The 18,242-nt window shown below is 42.5% G+C and overlaps 1 protein-coding gene across 1 annotated transcript in view; it reads left to right on the top strand.

Annotated features, from left to right (window-relative positions):
• The window catches only part of SDC2 (syndecan 2), a 128,237-nt gene extending 111,212 nt beyond the window's left edge, over positions 1–17,025 (top strand). Inside the window, exons 3-5 of the mRNA XM_088442708.1 lie at positions 6,853–6,995; positions 12,132–12,243; positions 14,589–17,025. Of these exons, the coding sequence (XP_088298834.1) occupies positions 6,853–6,995; positions 12,132–12,243; positions 14,589–14,752 (419 nt within the window). The 3' untranslated portion in view covers positions 14,753–17,025. The remainder of the gene's footprint in view (positions 1–6,852; positions 6,996–12,131; positions 12,244–14,588) is intronic.
• The last annotated feature ends 1,217 nt before the right edge of the window (positions 17,026–18,242 follow it).

Genomic DNA, 18,242 nt, shown 5'->3' with positions numbered 1-18,242 from the left:
AAGCCAGCTATTTGGTAAAAATTGGCCTTGGCCACACTAAGGGCACCCATATCCAAAGGCATTTGAATAAAATGATGGAGGTGCTGGAAAAGTGCCTCCATCACTGCCCTCAGGATCCGGGAAAAGGAGGATTGGGAGATGCCCGCCACTATTCCGACCGTTGTTTGAAACGATCCTGAGGCACAGAAATGTAACACCGCCATAAATTGCGTCAGTGGTGGTATTGCTGTTGGACTGTCAATTTTCCGCTCAAGATCACTTTCTATTAATGAGAGAGTGTCTATGATGATTTTGGGAGGTAGACGGTAGCGTCTTAAAACCTCATCATCGGGCATTCCAAAAAGGGTGACACGTGTTCGAAATATCTGGGGCCTTGCATGCCTACGATGCCTACGCCTGGGACGAGTTTGAGGTTGGTCGTCTTCCGGGAGCAGGGCCAGAACAATTCGCCCCAGATCTATCTGAAATTCAAAGTTTACAATGTAAGGCTTTTGACCCACCCCAAAAGTAAGAAAAAAAAACTTAGCTTTCTGATACCATCCATAGCTGCTTACATGCCGGGGTATTGTCATGATATGTATAAACTGTAAAAAAGGCAACAATGAGACGTCAAAAATGTAAAGGGTTTTTTTTTAGGTAAAAAATTGTTGCAAGCCAACACAGAAAATAACGGAAAAACACATTTGCCCATCGCTGAAAACTACATTGCACACCGTACGTCAAATAGGGTTCAAATGGACCCAAAAAATGGAAAAGGGAAAAGCAAAACTGGATTATATGATGAATAAGCCGTCCAAAATGCGGTAAATTATTCGCAAATGCAAGTCACTACACCAACAGTCCAAAATGCGGTAAATTATTCGCAAATGCAAGTCACTACACCAACAGTCCAAAATGCGGTAAATTATTCGCAAATGCAAGTCACTACACCAACAGTCCAAAATGCGGTAAATTATTCGCAAATGCAAGTCACTACACCAACAGTCCAAAATGCAGTAAATTATTCGCAAATGCAAGTCACTACACCAACAGTCCAAAATGCGGTAAATTATTCGCAAATGCAAGTCACTACACCAACAGTCCAAAATGCGGTAATTCATTCGCAAATGCAAGACAAAAAATGGACTTACCCAACTCGAATATATAAGATGTCCTCAAAAAACTTCTTTGGGTCCGAAAACCAAAAAAAACTAAAAAATATGAAATGAGTGTTAAACAAATTAACTAACCACAAAACAGAAGAATACACCAATTGGCCACAAATTTGAATGCACAAAACTTACCAAATCAGGAAAGGATGTAGAAAAAATGAAAAAAATGCGAACGTAAAAACCAAAGAAATGTAGCAAAAACAAACAAAAAAACAACTCTCCAAAATCCTCCAAACGCAACCAACCAACCAAATCCAAACCACTTCACCGACAACACTCCAACAACCCCACCTCGAATCCACACACACCAAGCCATAAATAGTGTTTATTTTCCCGCACAAATTAAGGATGAATCATAGGGACGCACAATCAATGATGCGGCCGCAATCTAACGACGCATGTATAAATACGTCACAAAATCACATAGAATTTCTGGATGATTTCATGCTGGAAGCAGAGACATGGCTTCAAACCAGGGAAACAATGGTCAAAATTGCGGCGGTAAGGCCTTCATGCATTTTGTGTCAATGAGTATTTTAAAACATAATATTGTGCAAGTTGAGAAGTGGCTAAATCTGCATATTTACCCAAATAGGTGAGGAGGATGACATGGAAGAGACTGCTGGCCCCAGTCAACCCGCCAAAGCTGCCAAAAAAAAAAGGCAGCCACATTTCACAAGCAAGGAGATGGAGGTTTTGATCCAGAAGTGCGTTGACATCCTGCCCCAGGCAGCCAGGAATATGAGCCAAAGCCAGAAGTGGAGAATGTGGGAGGAGGTCGCCGTTGCTGTCAATAGGGTGGGTGATTATGTCCGTCTAGCCCGGGATGTCAAACGGCGGTAAGTAAACACTTTCCCATCCTATAAACAAACCCCATTGTTAAAAAAAGGATAATGGTTCCAAATTCATTCCACAGATGGGCAGACTTCAAATATCGTCTAAAGCAAAAACTTGCCGACAGGGCTAGGCATGCAAGGGGGACAGGTGGGGGTCCCACCCCTGTGTCATTGGAGTTGACAGACTTAGAAGAGATGGCACAGGGGTGTGTGCAGGCTGTGGAGGTGTTTGGCGTGTCCAACATGGATACGGACATGCCAGACTTTGCGGCTCCTCATGTTGGCCAAGGTAAGTCTTGTCATGTCACCATCTCAGAAATGCTATTGTGCCAATATGTAGATTCTAATGTGAGTCTTTTCTCCAATTTCCTAACAGAGACAGAGGCGGATGAGTCTGCTCCAGAGGGGAGCCTTGGCCGCAGAATTTCTGCTGACTCTGCAGGGGAGGAACCAGTACATCCGGCTGAGGACCCTGCAGAAGCCAGTCCAGGGCGTGCCCCCTCGCAGGCAGTGGGCCTCCTCACAGAACTCAATTTTAAATCGGATTGCCATACGGAGATTCTGCAGAGGATGGACGCCAGTCTGATACGGGTGGCTGAGGCCCTGGAGCAAAATGCTGCGGCCAACGTGACCATTGCTCAGGCCCTGGCGGAAAATACCAGGGCCAACATCCGCATCGCCGATGCCCTGGAGCAGCTCGTTCGCCAGCACATGGTGGAGCCGACCTCCCTTCCTGCCGGAACATCCAGATCCTCCACCTCTGGCACAACATCAGGCAATCCTCCAAATGTGCCTAGCCCTGTGCCTAGTCCAGAGGCCACAACATCTGCCTCTGGACAGGCCAGCCCGATGGCATCCCGGACCCGGTCTGGCGCCCACCCTCACCCATCCAAACGGCCGAGAAAACGGTGACAGCAATGGCGACTTTTCCCACTTTCCTTCTGTGCTTGGCTCATATTCCTTTCTGGTCAAAACTTCCCTCTCCTTTCTTGTGAAATGTTTTTAAATTTTGTATTTACGATTATGTTAGTAGTTATGTTTTTTTTTTTTTTAGATCAAATATCTTGGCCACAAAAAAAGGCAATACAATATTATGCCAATTTGTTTGTGTGTAAACAATAAATTGTACAAAAAAAACAGACATTGTATTGTGACATTATTGTACAAATGGGTTACATTTAATCCTGGCCTTAAACGCAAAAACTGACCCTCTTATGTTAAAAAAAAGGCCTCTTTAAGGAACGTTTAAAAAAACACATAGCGATGCAAATTCAACAGTAAACCAAAAAAAAGGGGAGCTAATTAAAAGATGATGACATTATTTTTACAATAGGCCATAACCACCAAATTGTAGCCAAAAAAAAAACCCAAAAATGTACGCTAATTGATTATGTAATCATGACATTAGCAGCTCTGATTTCCACCTGCGTACGCTTTTGTGCTATCCCAATAAACTGCTTTCCAAACACATACCAAGCTGGATTTCAATCCAACACTAATTACTTTACTGACCAGCCACGATTAATCGCAGCACCATCGTGGAGTCCCGGGACGGAGGAGAAGGCCATCGCCAATGTGGTCGAGTAATCCTGACCCTAAGCTGTGCGAGCATTTTGAATGGAAAGCGGATGTTTCAGTGACGTATGAGACGGTCCGAACACATTTGACGTTCGCATCTGCTAATGTATGTACGCCCCAAAAACGCTTCGCCACGCCTGCGTTTTGTCATCTCCACCCCCGTCAACACCCAAAAACGCCCTGTTCTGTCAATCACATTTGACATGTCACTTCCTGTACGCTATTTTAGGAACGAGAGAAAAAAAGCTCGCAATTTGCCGTACGCGCATGCGCGGTGTAACCCCGACGCATGCGCGGTTAGTCAACATCGGAACGCAACGAGCGTACTGTTGTTAACGTGCGGCTCTGAATGAGGGCCATAATTATTAGTGGCTCAGTTGTCACAGCCAATAGGAGTGGTGAGAGCAATGTTCCCATGTGCAGCAAACTTCCTCAATGGGAACAACACTGATATTTCAATGATTAGTTTGTGTACCAGCTGTCAGGATAAAGCAGTCATACCCGGTAGAGAAATTCTGTGCAGAACTAACAGGATTCTGAAAAACTCCATAAACCGTAATGATACAGTCAAACGCTAAGAGGCATATAAGTAGAATTACCAGAATGTCAGGGTTATCGTGAATTTGAGATTTGTAAACAGCGTCTTAATGTTTGTGTCTGTTGTCTGTTAAACCAGAAGGGCTTTCTGGTCCTCTGGAGTAACCGATGTGATGGTCATTATTTAAAATGGTGGCTAAAATTTTCATGATTAGTCGGTAATATAAGTTCATAGGATTCTCACTTCATGGGAACCGGCGCAGGTTTCCCGATCGTTGCAGTGAAGGGTTCCTGCATGAAATATGGCAACTCTCATAAGCCACGTTATTATTATTATTATCCTTTATTTATATGGTGCCACAAGGGTTCCGCAGCGCCTTACAATGTACATAAACAAATGAGCACAGAAGAAAACCGTTATTAACAATGCAAACAATGCAGGACAGATACATGATTAATACATTGCTGCATAACACTTAGATAAGCAGCATGGTGTCAGCAACCAAGGGTGGGGTACTGTTATATATTAAAGTATAATTAAGTGAAGGAGAAGCACATGAGGGAAGAGGGCCCTGCTCGTGAGAGCTTACATTCTAAGGGGAGGGGGCAGACAGACAGGGGTGACACAGATGGACTGGATACAAGGGTGACAGTAATATAACATTTATGGAAAGGTTAGTTTAAACTTAAGAGGAAAAGACAATGAGATCAAAATTGCACCAAGCCTCAATATTTGGGGTCCCAGTAGGTACATTAAATGATTGCTATAAATATAAATGGAGTCTTGAGGGAACTCCTCCATGTACAGTTTCTAATACTCTGCTGCTAATCCTGGGGATTTATTTGTGGTGATTTTACAGAGTATAAATCACCTAATCTGCCAGCCAGTGCCATGTATTCTCTGCTGACGTTACACAATGGAAGTGTTCTCCAATGCACGGTTAGTGCATGGTTCTAATATACTGCAGTAGTATAATACAGCTCTATATAGTAATTAAAAAAAGCTTGGGTCGCCTCTTCAGTGGAGTTTATAGGAATTTATCATAAACCTTGATCATACAGTGTTCTGTAATTGGAGTTGGTTGGAACAGTTGTAATTCAATACTTCAATGTTTAGAGGGGTACTAGTAGGTGCCTTTTGGAAGGTGATCTATACCCAAAAACGATGATGCAGAGAGGAACAATCTTGCACCACAAGAGCCCGAAAGAATGGGTGTATGACTGCAATCTTTGGTGTGTCTTTCCATATAGGATAAAGCCTACATATTCTCATGTATTTAAATAATAAAGTATGCCACATTGGGTGTAGATACAACCAGTGAAAAGAGCTACTTTGCATAAGGTAGAACGTCCCTTGGCAACATCACTGTCAAAGTGGAACAGGAAGAGGCTTTTTGGTAAGAAAATATCTATTTCCAAACATTTACTAAGCGATGAGTTTACGCCCATGTACTGTGAGCATATATAGAGAATCCTGGAAAGATCATGACCCTGTATGTATAGTCCATAACCTAACTAAGGTCTCAGACTCTTCTAATTCTCCCTTGCTCCATACAGCTAATCTCTTACTATTATGTAGAGAAATAAGGGAAGGGAAGCTGTACGTGCAGCCAAAATATACTGTAATGCTGATCTTGTATATTGTAGTCAGAATCCTACAATGATTTGCATGGTCTAGTTTGATCTCATCCTACTGAATATATAATGCCTTGTGTATTATTGGAATTGTACCACCCCTAGGAAAAGTAGAGCTTCTGTGATCCTTGTATATTTTAGGGTCATGACGATGGATCTGGTAAAGTGAGCAGGACAATATTCAGGGAATGTTGTTTAACCAATTCGAACACTAAAGATGGTTTTAACTTTGGCATTCGTCCCCCTCTTATTCCAAGGTCACCTTCTTTTTTTTTTTTTTCCCAAAACAAGCCATGTAGACAGTTAATATATGGAACCCCTCAGTCTGCAGTGTAAGTATAAATAATAGTAGCATTATATTGTATGGGAGTGTGGGCAGGATTTTAGTGTTGGGTAGACTATTATGCTAAATCCCAATGACCCAAAAGTTTTCACTAATTTTGCCAACCTTTAGGCTCGAAATCCACAAACTAGAACATTAGTAGAAGTGGAGTGTCAATCGGTGACCATAAAACTTGAGCATGCGCGTGTGACCTCTGTCCTGCTCCAGCCGGGGGATAACCTACTGGGCACAGGCAAACCAATGCCCACATCCAGAGCATTATTATGCCACAGGCAGAAAACCTTTGAAGGATATCTATGCAGCCAGTTCAGGTAGCTCCTTGTCTTAATAGGTAGAGTAGCGCAATGTAGGCGAAAGACTATGATCACAAGGTAATTGCGTAGGGGCCCGATGCAAATTTTTGCAGTTGAATCTTGCAGCACAAGTCATGCTTAGTGAGGGTGTGTTGAGGGCCGTGCAGCACGTCCAAATACACGATATTGCATGCGACCCGTAGGAGTGCACAATCGGGCATACACACTACTTGCTATGCCCAATTTGTTGTTCTGATTTGCACTGAAAAGACAAATTGAGCCAAGATTTGCAAGTGTGTACCCGGCTTCACAATCAAAACACTTTCTGCATTTACTTTACGTAATAGAAATAAGTTCATCCAATAATTTAACTGATTTAACACTGACGATTAATTGGTTAAATAGACGGTTCAGTGCACTGTGCTATGTTTATTTTTTACAAACATTAACGTTTCTCTGTTTTATGTCTCTTTAAATAGGGACAGTAGACCCTGATGACGATGAAGTCCCCGTGCAGATGACGACCCTGCGATCACTACCAGAGAGCCCACCCACGAGCGATGCGCCAGTTGTGGAAATGACTACGCTGAATATGCAGACAAAGATACTAATAGAGCAGGAGGTATGATCACCATCCCACCTGCATTTATTGTACAGTCATTGTATTTTATCCAGTGTTTAGTACAATCCTCATTCAGATTCTAAACTGTGGGTTCTAGCACAATGTCATTTTGAGCCACTTATATCGTCACCTATCTCAAATGTCATTTCTTAGTTATGGTAGACGTTGAGATTACTTGTAATTATGGGCTTTATACCCGCCCTCCGGCAAGTTCTGCTTAATTAATTGTTTTTGTCTATTTCGGGTCTGTCTGTGCTTTTTCTTTGGTTCTCTTATCTGACGCAGAGATATGAGTAACTTTTCCACCTGTTCTCTTTGGAAGGTTTGATACATCAATATCCTTAATGTTGAGGGTAATTGGCAAAATAGCCTTAATAGCACTTCGTGGTTAGTAAGACGAGCCAATGCGTATATTGCAAGCTATGGTAAACTAAGGCAGACTGGATTAGCCCTATCCACAATTAAAGAGTGGTGTCAGCCATTGGGGTGGAGGGGGTACAGGAGATACCCATGTATGGGGCCCAGCTTGCCTAGGGGGCCCTGCCCTGACCTTACACCTTTCTTTTGTAATAAAATGTAACCTAATACAAACATGGACCCAAGAAAGAGAGGCTGGGGCAGCGGAGTTGGTGCACTGTCACAAGCACCAAGTCACTCTGGGCATACAGCTGCAGTCCCTGCAAAAATGAAATGGCGCGATGCTATTGGTGCACTGGATGGCAGCATTGAGAGAGGGCAGACCCAAACTTTGCAGTGAGCGACAGAGGGCAAAAGTGTTGATGAGGTGCAGTATGGGTAACTTCTGTCTATCTGCATGATTCTGGAGGCCCCTCATATCTCCTTGTTTGAGGAAGCAGCCTCAGTCTGACTTTTCCAAAAAACTCTGGACAAATTATTTTCTATTCAATTTACTGGGATATGTTAAAATTGGATATTGCCCACAAAGTTCAGATATACATTAAAATAATGTTTTTTATTATTTGGCTAACAGGCATTCACGGCCACCATCAGGGGGTACTGACGTATCATCCTGGCTTTAAAATGCTTCTTATACATGGGGTAACTTCTGACAGTTAAAAAGAAACACTCCATGATTGAGATCCTCAGTGTCTGCAGGACCCAATGTCTGTTCTGTCAGACTGTAATCTTTGATCTTAGCAGAGCTGGATTTACATGGGGGCTCGGGGGGTTGCCACTCATGGGAGGGCAGGGTGGACTCAGACAGAGCATGTTGAGGGGTCGGAAGAACTTGCAAGGATGATGTGAGAGGTTAGATGGCATGTGGGGAGATCTGGGGAGTATGGGCCTAATTCATATGTGGGTGCAAATGCCATCGCAGCTGCAATCTCTCATGGATCGCAATTGCTAAAATATGCTAATGACTCACTCGCCAGCCAGTGCTTAGAGACAAAACCTGAAAGCATCTCCTATCTGCCGCTCACGCACAAAACTGGAAACATCGGATGCAGATCAGGCGACCATCAGCCTTCTGAGTAAGTGTAAGCTGTCGCAGACATAGCGGGTCTCCAGAAACGCAGAGGGCTTTCCTGCTGCGAGCAAGGATGCAGTAGCTAATTTATGGATCCCCAGAAAACAGTGGTCCGAGTTTTTCTAAACATTTCCTCCCCCAAACGCTGACTACCGTCACTCAATTTGCGACTGAATCGTCTGTGTGAGCGTAATCACAATTCAATCACTGCTACCTCTGTGTGTCCTTTGGGCTGGTGGTCATCGTATACTGCAACATTGCGTCCACTTGAAGGGGGAAGCAAAGAGGTGGCGGACCCTGTCTGTGTAATTTGTACTGGGCCCCACTATGTGTTGATGGCAGGCCTGTCAGTCAGTGACCTGAGTTCTAAACCTGTTATGTCACATTATACAGAAGGGGAATATACCTCCCATGTCACGCGATAGTACCACGGCGCCAGTATGCAGACACCTGACTAGCCCATCCCATGTGTTAACAAGGAACAAATCGTACCTTTGACGGTTCTGTGTATTTAAATGCAAAGCGAAAAAAGACACTTTACGCGCTCCTGCAGCACACCAGTGTTACCAACTTAACGTTGCCAAAATAAGCCATGGCAAGCACTACGCCTAAACCTGTTGTTTCATGGTGAACTCTAAGTAATCATTCCACCAGTAGAATAGCTTTCAAATGTTACTCGTTACTAGAGATGAGCGGTTTGGATTCTGTGGAATCCGAACCGCTCCGAACATTGGGGATCCGAGTCCACCCGAACCCTGTTCGGGTGTTCACCGCCTGACTCGGATCCCCGTTCGGGGCCGAACGGCGGCCGCCTGATATCGGATTCTCACTAGAGAATCCGACATCAGGTCTCCTCGCGTGTAGGGCTGAGCGCAGTGATAGCGCTCTGCCCTACACAGACACAGACACACAGCCGCCAGCAGCAGCTGTGTGTTTGTTACAGCAGCCAATGAGAGTCACACAGACTCTTATTGGCTGCTGCACGGAGGGAGCCGGCTGGAGCTCACACATGAGCTCCGTCTTCCGGCTCCCTCCTCAGCGTGTGACAGAGCGGACGGCGCGGGAGCGGGGATACAGGTAAGTTTTTATTTTTTATTTTTTTATTTGTGCAAGGGCCGGGGGCACTACTGGGGGGGGTGGTCTGCACTACTGGGGGGGCTATACTACTGGGGGGGCTATACTACTGGGGGGGCTATACTACTGGGGGGGGTCTGCTACGGGGGGGGCTATACTACTGGGGGGGCCATACTACAGAGGGGCCTGCTACTGGGGGGGGGCTATACTACTGGGGGGGGGTCTGCTACTGGGGGGGCCATACTACTGGGGGGGATCTGCACTACTGGGGGGGGCTATACTACTGGGGGGCCATACTACAGAGGGGCCTGCTACTGGGGGGGCTATACTACTGGGGGGGTCTGCACTACTGGGGGGGGTCTGCTACTGGGGGGGCTATACTACTGGGGGGGCCATACTACAGAGGGGCCTGCTACTGGGGGGGGCTATACTACTGGGGGGGCCATACTACTGAGGGGCCTGCTACTGAGGGGGGCCATACTACTGGGGGGGCTTACTACTACTGGGGGGGGGCTGCTACTGGGGCAGCCTACTACAGGGGGGGCCCATACTACAGGGGGGGCCCATACTACAGGGGGGGCTACTACTGGGGGCAGCCTACTACTGGGGGGGGCTGCTACTGGGGCAGCCTACTACTGGGGGGCCATACTACTGGGGGGGCCATACTACTGGGGGGGCATACTACTGGGTGGCATGCTAATGGGGGGCATACTACTGGGGGGGCCTGCTAATGGGGGGCATACTGCTGGGTGGCATGCTAATGGGGGGCATACTACTGGGGGGGGCCTGCTAATGGGGGGCATACTACTGGGGGGCATTCTACTGGGGGCACTGCATAGTGGACCCTACTACTAAGGGGACTGCATAGGGGGCACCACTGCTGGGGGACATTGTGTAAGGGACACCGCTACTGTGGGCATTGTGTAAAAGGGTCACTACTGTGGGCATTGTGTAAAAGGGGCACTACTGTGTGTCGTAACATAAATAAGAGACACTACTTTATGGTGTAATGTGAATCAGGCCCTATGTGCGGTGTAATGTGAATAAGATTGTGCACTGTGACTCCTTGGGCCGTAGCCCACTTTGTAAACAAGTACTGTGACTCTGCTGGCCGTACCCCACTGGGTGGGTGCACTACTTTTCATTTCTGCCACTGCTGTGTGGCAATGTGTCATAGATGTGCTTTATACTGTGGTGTCTGTGTCGTTGTGCCGCTGCTTTGTCGCTTAGTAACCAGTCAGCTCACTGCAACCTTTGGCCAATAATGTTGAAAACAATATTATAAGCTGTGATATGGTCTAAATTGACTGGAAATTAATGTTATTGAGGTTAATAATACTCTAGGAAGAAAAAAAAGACCAATTTATGTGATTTTAGCTTTTTTTGTCAATTTTTGTAAAAAAATCCAAATCCAAAGCCAGTCACCGCAGTTTGGCAAATCCAAATCCAAAGCCGGACGACGAATTAGAACCAAATCCAAATCCGGCAAAAATGGTCCGGCGCACATCCCTACTCGTTAACAGTGGGCCTGATTCAGCAGCGGAGACGTAATTCCCGTGTGAACGCAGTTTGATCGATTATTTACCAATGCACATGCGTGTAAGTCGCGCTGCGCACACATCGATTGCGTACGCGCAGAGGATCCATTCGCAAAGTGAGTGTCATGTGGTCAGCGTTTAGGGGAGGAAACGGGGGGGGTGTTGGTTAAGTAAACGTAGACGTGTCATGGGCGTGCATAAATTAGCCATGGCGATTTGCATTTGCAGCACGAGACCATCTATGTGTGGGGAGAGCTGCAGTGGTTGCGGCTGGTCAGACCTGCCGTGCATGTTGCGTGGCTGCTTGATGTGCATCGCTGGTACCGAGGTTTACGCAGGAGTGCAACATTGGACGGCTGAGAAGGCAGCAGTGGGCGTCCCTATGCTGGGATGTGTCTGGGAAAGCATTAGCATCTTTTAACACCTGCGATTGCAGTTGCGTTTACATTTGCATCCGCTGCTGAAGCAGGTCCAGTGATGATAATGGCTTTGAGTAAGGTTCCATTGAACTCTTAGGGCAGGATGCAGCAAGCCGAGAAATGCGGTAAAATCCTGTAAATGCGGGTTTGACAACAATTCCCATATGCACCAGGCCTGGACTGCAATGCACTCCGGGACTTAGTTGATTTGGGTAACGCCATCTTCCTGACAGGGTTACCCATAGAAGCCTATGGTGCTGATAGTGATTCAATCGGATCCCCCGCGGCATGCGCATAAGGACGCTGGAGGGGCTTCTGGCTCATAGACCTGGAAGCCCGTTCACTGTAGCGGTCCTTTGCGGGGATAGTCATGCATACCGCGTTACCAACGCCGTCATGCATGCAATGACCGGCTGAATGCATTGCGTCGCGAGTGCAATGCGTCATGCATCCTGCTCCTAGTGCGTTTATGTACTAGTTTTATAAATGAGAAGATATAAGGCAGCGTATTCACAGCTTCATATAGCCGTTGGTGGTGAAAGGAGACTAGCAACAAGCTGCTAATATCAGTGTATCTAATATCATCTTTTTCTTTTTTTTTTCATTTGTATTGAAGCCTGAGAAAAAGATTCTTGCAGACCCTGTGCAGGGTAAACCGATCGGTGAAACGAACGTGTATACAGAGAAGCAGTCCGAGAACCTATTCCACAGAACAGAAGTGCTTGCAGGTGAGTGTAAGACTGGTGTGCCTCTGTGTGTATACAAATGCATCTACTTTACTTTGAATTGTATCTGTGCTGTATTTATACAAGCCAAGCCATTACACATCCCCTCCCCTCCCAAACTACAGCGCTTTGTGGCGCCTTATAAATTAAAACTTCTTAGTCATTTGGATTTGAAAACCTCTTTTTCATTTCTAATAATCACAGATCCCATTTCATTAGGTTTAGAGGTGCAAGCACAGACAAGCAATGCCACCCTGCTGTAACGCCTGCATAGTGCCCTAAGCCGAATCTCCCATGCTGAAAGAGTTAAGTAGGATATAATATAGAGGGGCAGATGTACTAAGCCTCGGAGAGAGAAAGTGGAGAGTGATAAACTACCAACCAATCAGCTCCTAACTGTCATTTTTCAAACACTGCCTGCATCATGACAGTTAGGAGCTGAGTGGCTGGTAGTTTCACTCTCCAATATATCACTTTCCAGAGCTTAGTACATCTGCCCCAGAACGTGCCTGTACATTCTACTCCATCTGTATGTGCACAGTAACTCGTATGAAAGGGATAACTGACCTTCTGACCAAACAAATTAGTGCTGGTCGCTTCCATATTCAGCCATCTATGTGTACTGGACCGTCTGTCAATATAGTGCCTGAATCTAAGCTGTACGCAAGTCCGTATGCGGCTGCATCTTGCCATTTTTTTGCAAACTGTGTATGAGCTACAGCGACGTGCAACTGATAGTGGCTGTGAACGACTAAGTCTGACCCATCTGAGACACTTCTCAGTGACGGCTACATGGTTGTTACTTTGCGGTAACCGGGCAGCAATGGAGTGAGCATGTTGTGGGCGTATAGTCATAGAGACAACCTATTTAGAGTTGCGCGTATATACAGAATGCACGCCTTTTTCCGTATGGGGTAGGTGTAAGTGCTGTTGCTAGTGGTGACCGCTGCTCTTGCAGCCGTAGGGCTGAGGGTGGCGCTTTCACCTAGATGCGTCTGACTCAGAATACAGGCGGTTGTTCGAATAGAATCACCAAACACTGACTGTGTCCAGAATTGCGACCGTATTACATGCAACTCGTAACTAAGAATGTTTCAATCTTTGTAGTAGAGAGCAATATATTTAGATTTACATCAGTGGTTCTCCACTTCAGCCCTCAAATTTTCTTAACAGGTCATGTTTTTGGGATTTCAGTCTGCGGAAGCAGGTGGGATAATAAGCTGCCTCAGCAAAATAGATTAACTCACCTGTGCATGATTAAAGAGATCCACAAAACATGACCTGACGGTGGTACTTGAGGACTGGAGTTGAGAACCCCTGGTTCACATAACTTTGAATGCAATCAGAATTACACATTAGAAGGCACTTCAACTAGCAAGATGTACTGGGCATTGTAGCCTGAGATCCAAAGGCTGCTGCATAATCCTGAGATGGTCTATGGCATTGGACCAGGCTAGAAAAATAAACTGACAAAGTTGCAGAGGTTCAGGCCGCTATACAAACTCATTTCTATTTTATTTCTCTTCTGGAAGTTGGAGTAGGAGTGTCACGATAATTTTTTTATTGCGTTCATCATCCATCAAAATTGTAAACTGTTTAAGCAATGATTCCATGCAAAATGGCAGTCAGATTAGCGGCCGAGAGGTGCCGAAGTTCCAACCGTTTCTCCAGCCCCTCGCTACCTCCAGAATTGCAGATTTTTCATCACACTCCATAGAGGTGCAAAGAAAAGCTGTAATATTGATGTACCATAATTAGCAGTGACGTGCGCAGTCATACATTGCAGCCACATATGGCCAAATTAAATACCCCATCTAGGCTGTTATTAAGTATATGACGGCAAACCTAAAAGTTAAAGCAAAGAAATATAATTCAAATGGAAATTTTGTGACCTGGCTTCATTAGACCTTAAATGTAAATTAGGCCCATTATTTATCATCATCATAGTCTAGTAATAAGTACTTTAGAATTTTTTTTTTCTTGTCTTTATATGCCTTTATCAAACAGTGAGGACATTAATTCAAAAGCTCATAATGGAACAGTTTAATTTTTGTCCGTGAGCAAATGCTACATTGATAAAGTGTGTGCATGAGGATTTAATGAAGTTTAGCAGGCCTAATAAAGCAGAGAAAAATTATCTTCAGCATATAAATGTTCTGTTTGTACCTTATTTCATGATAAAGTAATTAAAGGCTAAACAATATACATAGTTTTCATTGAAGATTCTAGGAGTAAACGTTATAGTGCCTCCATTGTGTGTAGGCTTTCTGCATATACATAACAAATGTGCAAGTTTTAGAGTTTCAGCGTAATGTTTTTTTTAAATACTGTGTCTATTCTTATTTCAGCGGTCATTGCCGGTGGAGGCATTGGTTTCCTTTTTGCCGTTTTCTTAATCTTGCTGCTGGTTTACCGCATGAGAAAGAAGGATGAGGGAAGCTATGACCTGGGCGAACGAAAACCTTCCAGCGCGGTCTACCAAAAGGCACCAACTAAAGAGTTTTATGCATAAAACTCCTCAATAGTGTCTCTTTTTTATGAGATCACTGAACATTTTTTTTTTCTTTTAAATAAAGCTTTTGCATAGAAAAATGAAGTTGTTTTTTTTTGTTCAATAAGGAGCATCGGAGGCGAGTTTATGATATGAAAAAAAAATCCCATTGTATTTAAAAATTATAAATGAAAAATACAAACTTCATGTATTCATTAAAAAATAAAATCAAAACAAAAATAATAATTAAAAATCTTTGCATTGTTCAGTGGGTAGCAGTGGCAGAGTATTATTTTATAAGACCATTGGTATTCACCAAAATGTGTCGGACCTTTTATGCATAAACATACAAAAAAAAAAACAATGAAAATGGTGTCTTTCAATCTTCGGGTCTATGAAAGGTTGTTTAATATTTTTAGCATGTCTCAGATCTTTCAAATTTTAGTTTTATTTCATTAATTTATCTGTTTTTCCAAACAAATGCCTTTTAGTAGTTGTCATGGTGCAATTGTCTTAGAACTCAGATATACAGTATATTAGTGTAAATGTACTTTTTTTTGTTCTTTTTTTCTCCCTTCCTATGTAAACATAAACATTTGTATAAATCTGTGTAATGATATTCATTTTTTACACTACTGCTCTGTTTATCAGTGTATTTTCTGACAGATCTATGCTGACTAACGTGTAAAAAGAAAGTTTGAATATCTATTTACAAGCTGTAACTTTGTAAACTACTTTTTTTTTTTTTTTTTTAAAGGTGCATTCTCTCTTAAATGAGATTTGTATAGTCAAACAGACACTTATTCTATTTTTCCATACACTTCGGCAGTAAACTTTTTTCTTTTTAAGATTTGATTTAAGTGCGTGAATAAAACTACTTTTTTTCCACCAATTCTCTGCTTACAAAACACAGAATGCATTAGTAATAATTGCAAACTGACTAATGCAAAATCATCAGTGTTAGGGAATTGTGTCCAGGCTCTAATATTGTTCCACCCTTTTACAGTAAAATTCATTAATTTACTCCTGCATTGAATAATATACACATTATAGGAAAGCCATGATATTTCTGTTTTGTTTATATATATTTTCATATAGTGAAGTTTTTGTCTGAAATGTCTAATTATAAAGGGGAGGGGTTGTTTGTAATTCGGAGACCTGGTCATCATTTAATATAGTAACACATCAATATCTGTACGTCCCAAGTCATGTCAATATTTAATTAAGAGCACATTTTAAGTGCAGGTAAATAAATAATTCCTAATCTGTAATGTTGGGGTTTTCCTTTTTTTTTTTTTTTACACAATGGGAAAAAAAAATATCTAAATAAATGTGATAAAGCCTCTCCAAGATTGGGGTTTTATCACCGTATATTTTTCTACATTTAAGAATTGATACATACAGTGGTTATACAAAAATAATTGTTTTGTCACGAATTGCAATTGTTTCTTGAAATGTAACCTATAACTGCTGAGAGTAGTTTTCAGAATAATGGTTCAAAGTCTGGTCTCTGAATCAACTGGGGTTTTGTTTTCAAAAATACTATTTGTTGCTGGTCCTTGTTTTTGATTTGCCTATAACTGGCAGAAAACTACGCTAAATAATTGTTTATTGGTAGACATACAATTGAAGTCAGAATACAGTTTGGGAGCAGGAATGCATAACCAATTATAAGATGAGCCTATTAACATGTTATAATGTCCAATTAATTTTAAGAGTTTATGCACCTTTAATAACCTCTATAGGAGGAGGCCAGTCACACACAGCATTTAATGATGTGACTCCGTCTACTAATGTATTACGTAAGTGATGCAACCTTAATTAATCTATAGAAGGTTCTTCAGCTGGCAATATGTGCTGGGACTTGTAGTTTAATAGCAGCCCAAGCGCTGCAGGCTGCCTAATCCTGATATGGACTGTAGGGATGAGCCAAATCCAAAGACTTAGAACAGTATTCTGACAAAGTTGCAGAAGTCTGTGGCCGCTGTACAAACTCCTTCCAATTTTATTTCTTTTTCCTGAAGGTACGAGTAGGAGTTTCAATAGCAATTTTGTTGTCATTTTCACCATGCATTTAATTTGTATAAGTCTTTTTAAAGCCTTTGAAGTGCCTATGATTCCATGTAACTTGTTGCAGACTGTGTTACAGAGTGTATGACCGTAAACAAAAATGTTGGTATTTTATAAGCACAGAAAAAAAAAATCTAATGGAAATTTTGTAGTCTTACATCAATAGACCTAAAATGTAACTTGGGAACATAAACACTACTAAATAAAAAAAATGTGGCCTATTAGTGGCTTTTTATGTGTCGTTATTTCTCATCATACGGCCTTGTAATGAGAACCTTGGATAATAGTTTTTGTGTGTTTGTTTTTTTTATATTTATGCTATCAAATAATGATGGATTTGAAATCAAAGCCTAATTTTGGAACAGCTTGTTTGCTATTGTTACTAATGATTCAACAAAAGTGTTAGAAAAAAATTAGGTTTTGAAGCACTGAAAAAGCAGCAAAAATTTGACTTAAGAACATTTTGTTCTCTTTGTGCCTTATTTCACAATAAAGTAATTCCAAAAAAAATATCAAAAACAAATTGCCTAGTTTTCATTGAAGTTTTTGTATATAAGAGAGAATAGCAGTATTCTGCCTGTTTTCCAACATTCCAAGGAGAGACAGGGGTCAAACGGGCAACTGCCCTGGCTCATTTGTCTAGAGATTCTACTATTCATTATAATCATGCCCCCAATAAGAGAGTACATGTGTCAAGACATATTGTTTTGTTCTAAAGCCAGGTATGGATTTGTTAAATTTTTAAAATAGTCTTCCAATTTAGTAGAGGCTACTGATGATGTAGAGGCACAAAGCCTATCTATGTACCTCATACATACAGCATATTTCTGTAAAATGTACATGAAGGGGGTTATTTAGAGTTGGAAGCAAGTCCAGCTGGTGGGAGTAATGTTTTTACCAGGAAATAAACCATTTGTGCTACAGAGGGAAAAATTTTAAATGTACTAAACTATCTATTAACAATAGCTCTACAGCCCCCATTTTTACACATTTTCATGGTACTGTACATTGGTTTAATACATTTTTGTACCACTTGACAGCAGAATCACTTTGGTGAGACCGAGTAATGGCATTCCTCATTCACTTTAATGTTCTGTTTTTTCTTTTTATGTATTGTTTCCTTGTCTGAAAACTTTTGGCACTCTAGAACACCCATCTTATACTGGTCTAAGGGTGCTGCAAGCCAGGGCAGTGCGCCATTTTCTTTGTGAGTTAGCGCCCACATTTATTTTGTGTGACAGTGTGTAATTATTTGATGAATTGTTTAAAAAGAAATTAAAAATTCAATAGGGAATAGTCAAAACTGTGATATTTAAAAATAATATTAAAGCCCATAACATTGATAACCTCATTAAACCTTCAATAATAAATAAAAGAAAAATCCAGGGTTGAATAATTTATTCATACTGAATTTAACAAGTGTAGCGCTGTACATTGAGGG

The sequence above is a fragment of the Taudactylus pleione genome, unplaced genomic scaffold (assembly GCF_031769625.1).
Source record: "Taudactylus pleione unplaced genomic scaffold, aTauple2 ptg000314l, whole genome shotgun sequence".
Lineage (NCBI taxonomy): Eukaryota > Metazoa > Chordata > Amphibia > Anura > Myobatrachidae > Taudactylus > Taudactylus pleione.
Note: the sequence above shows the minus strand (reverse complement) of the source record. Positions and strands in the feature narration are given on the sequence as shown.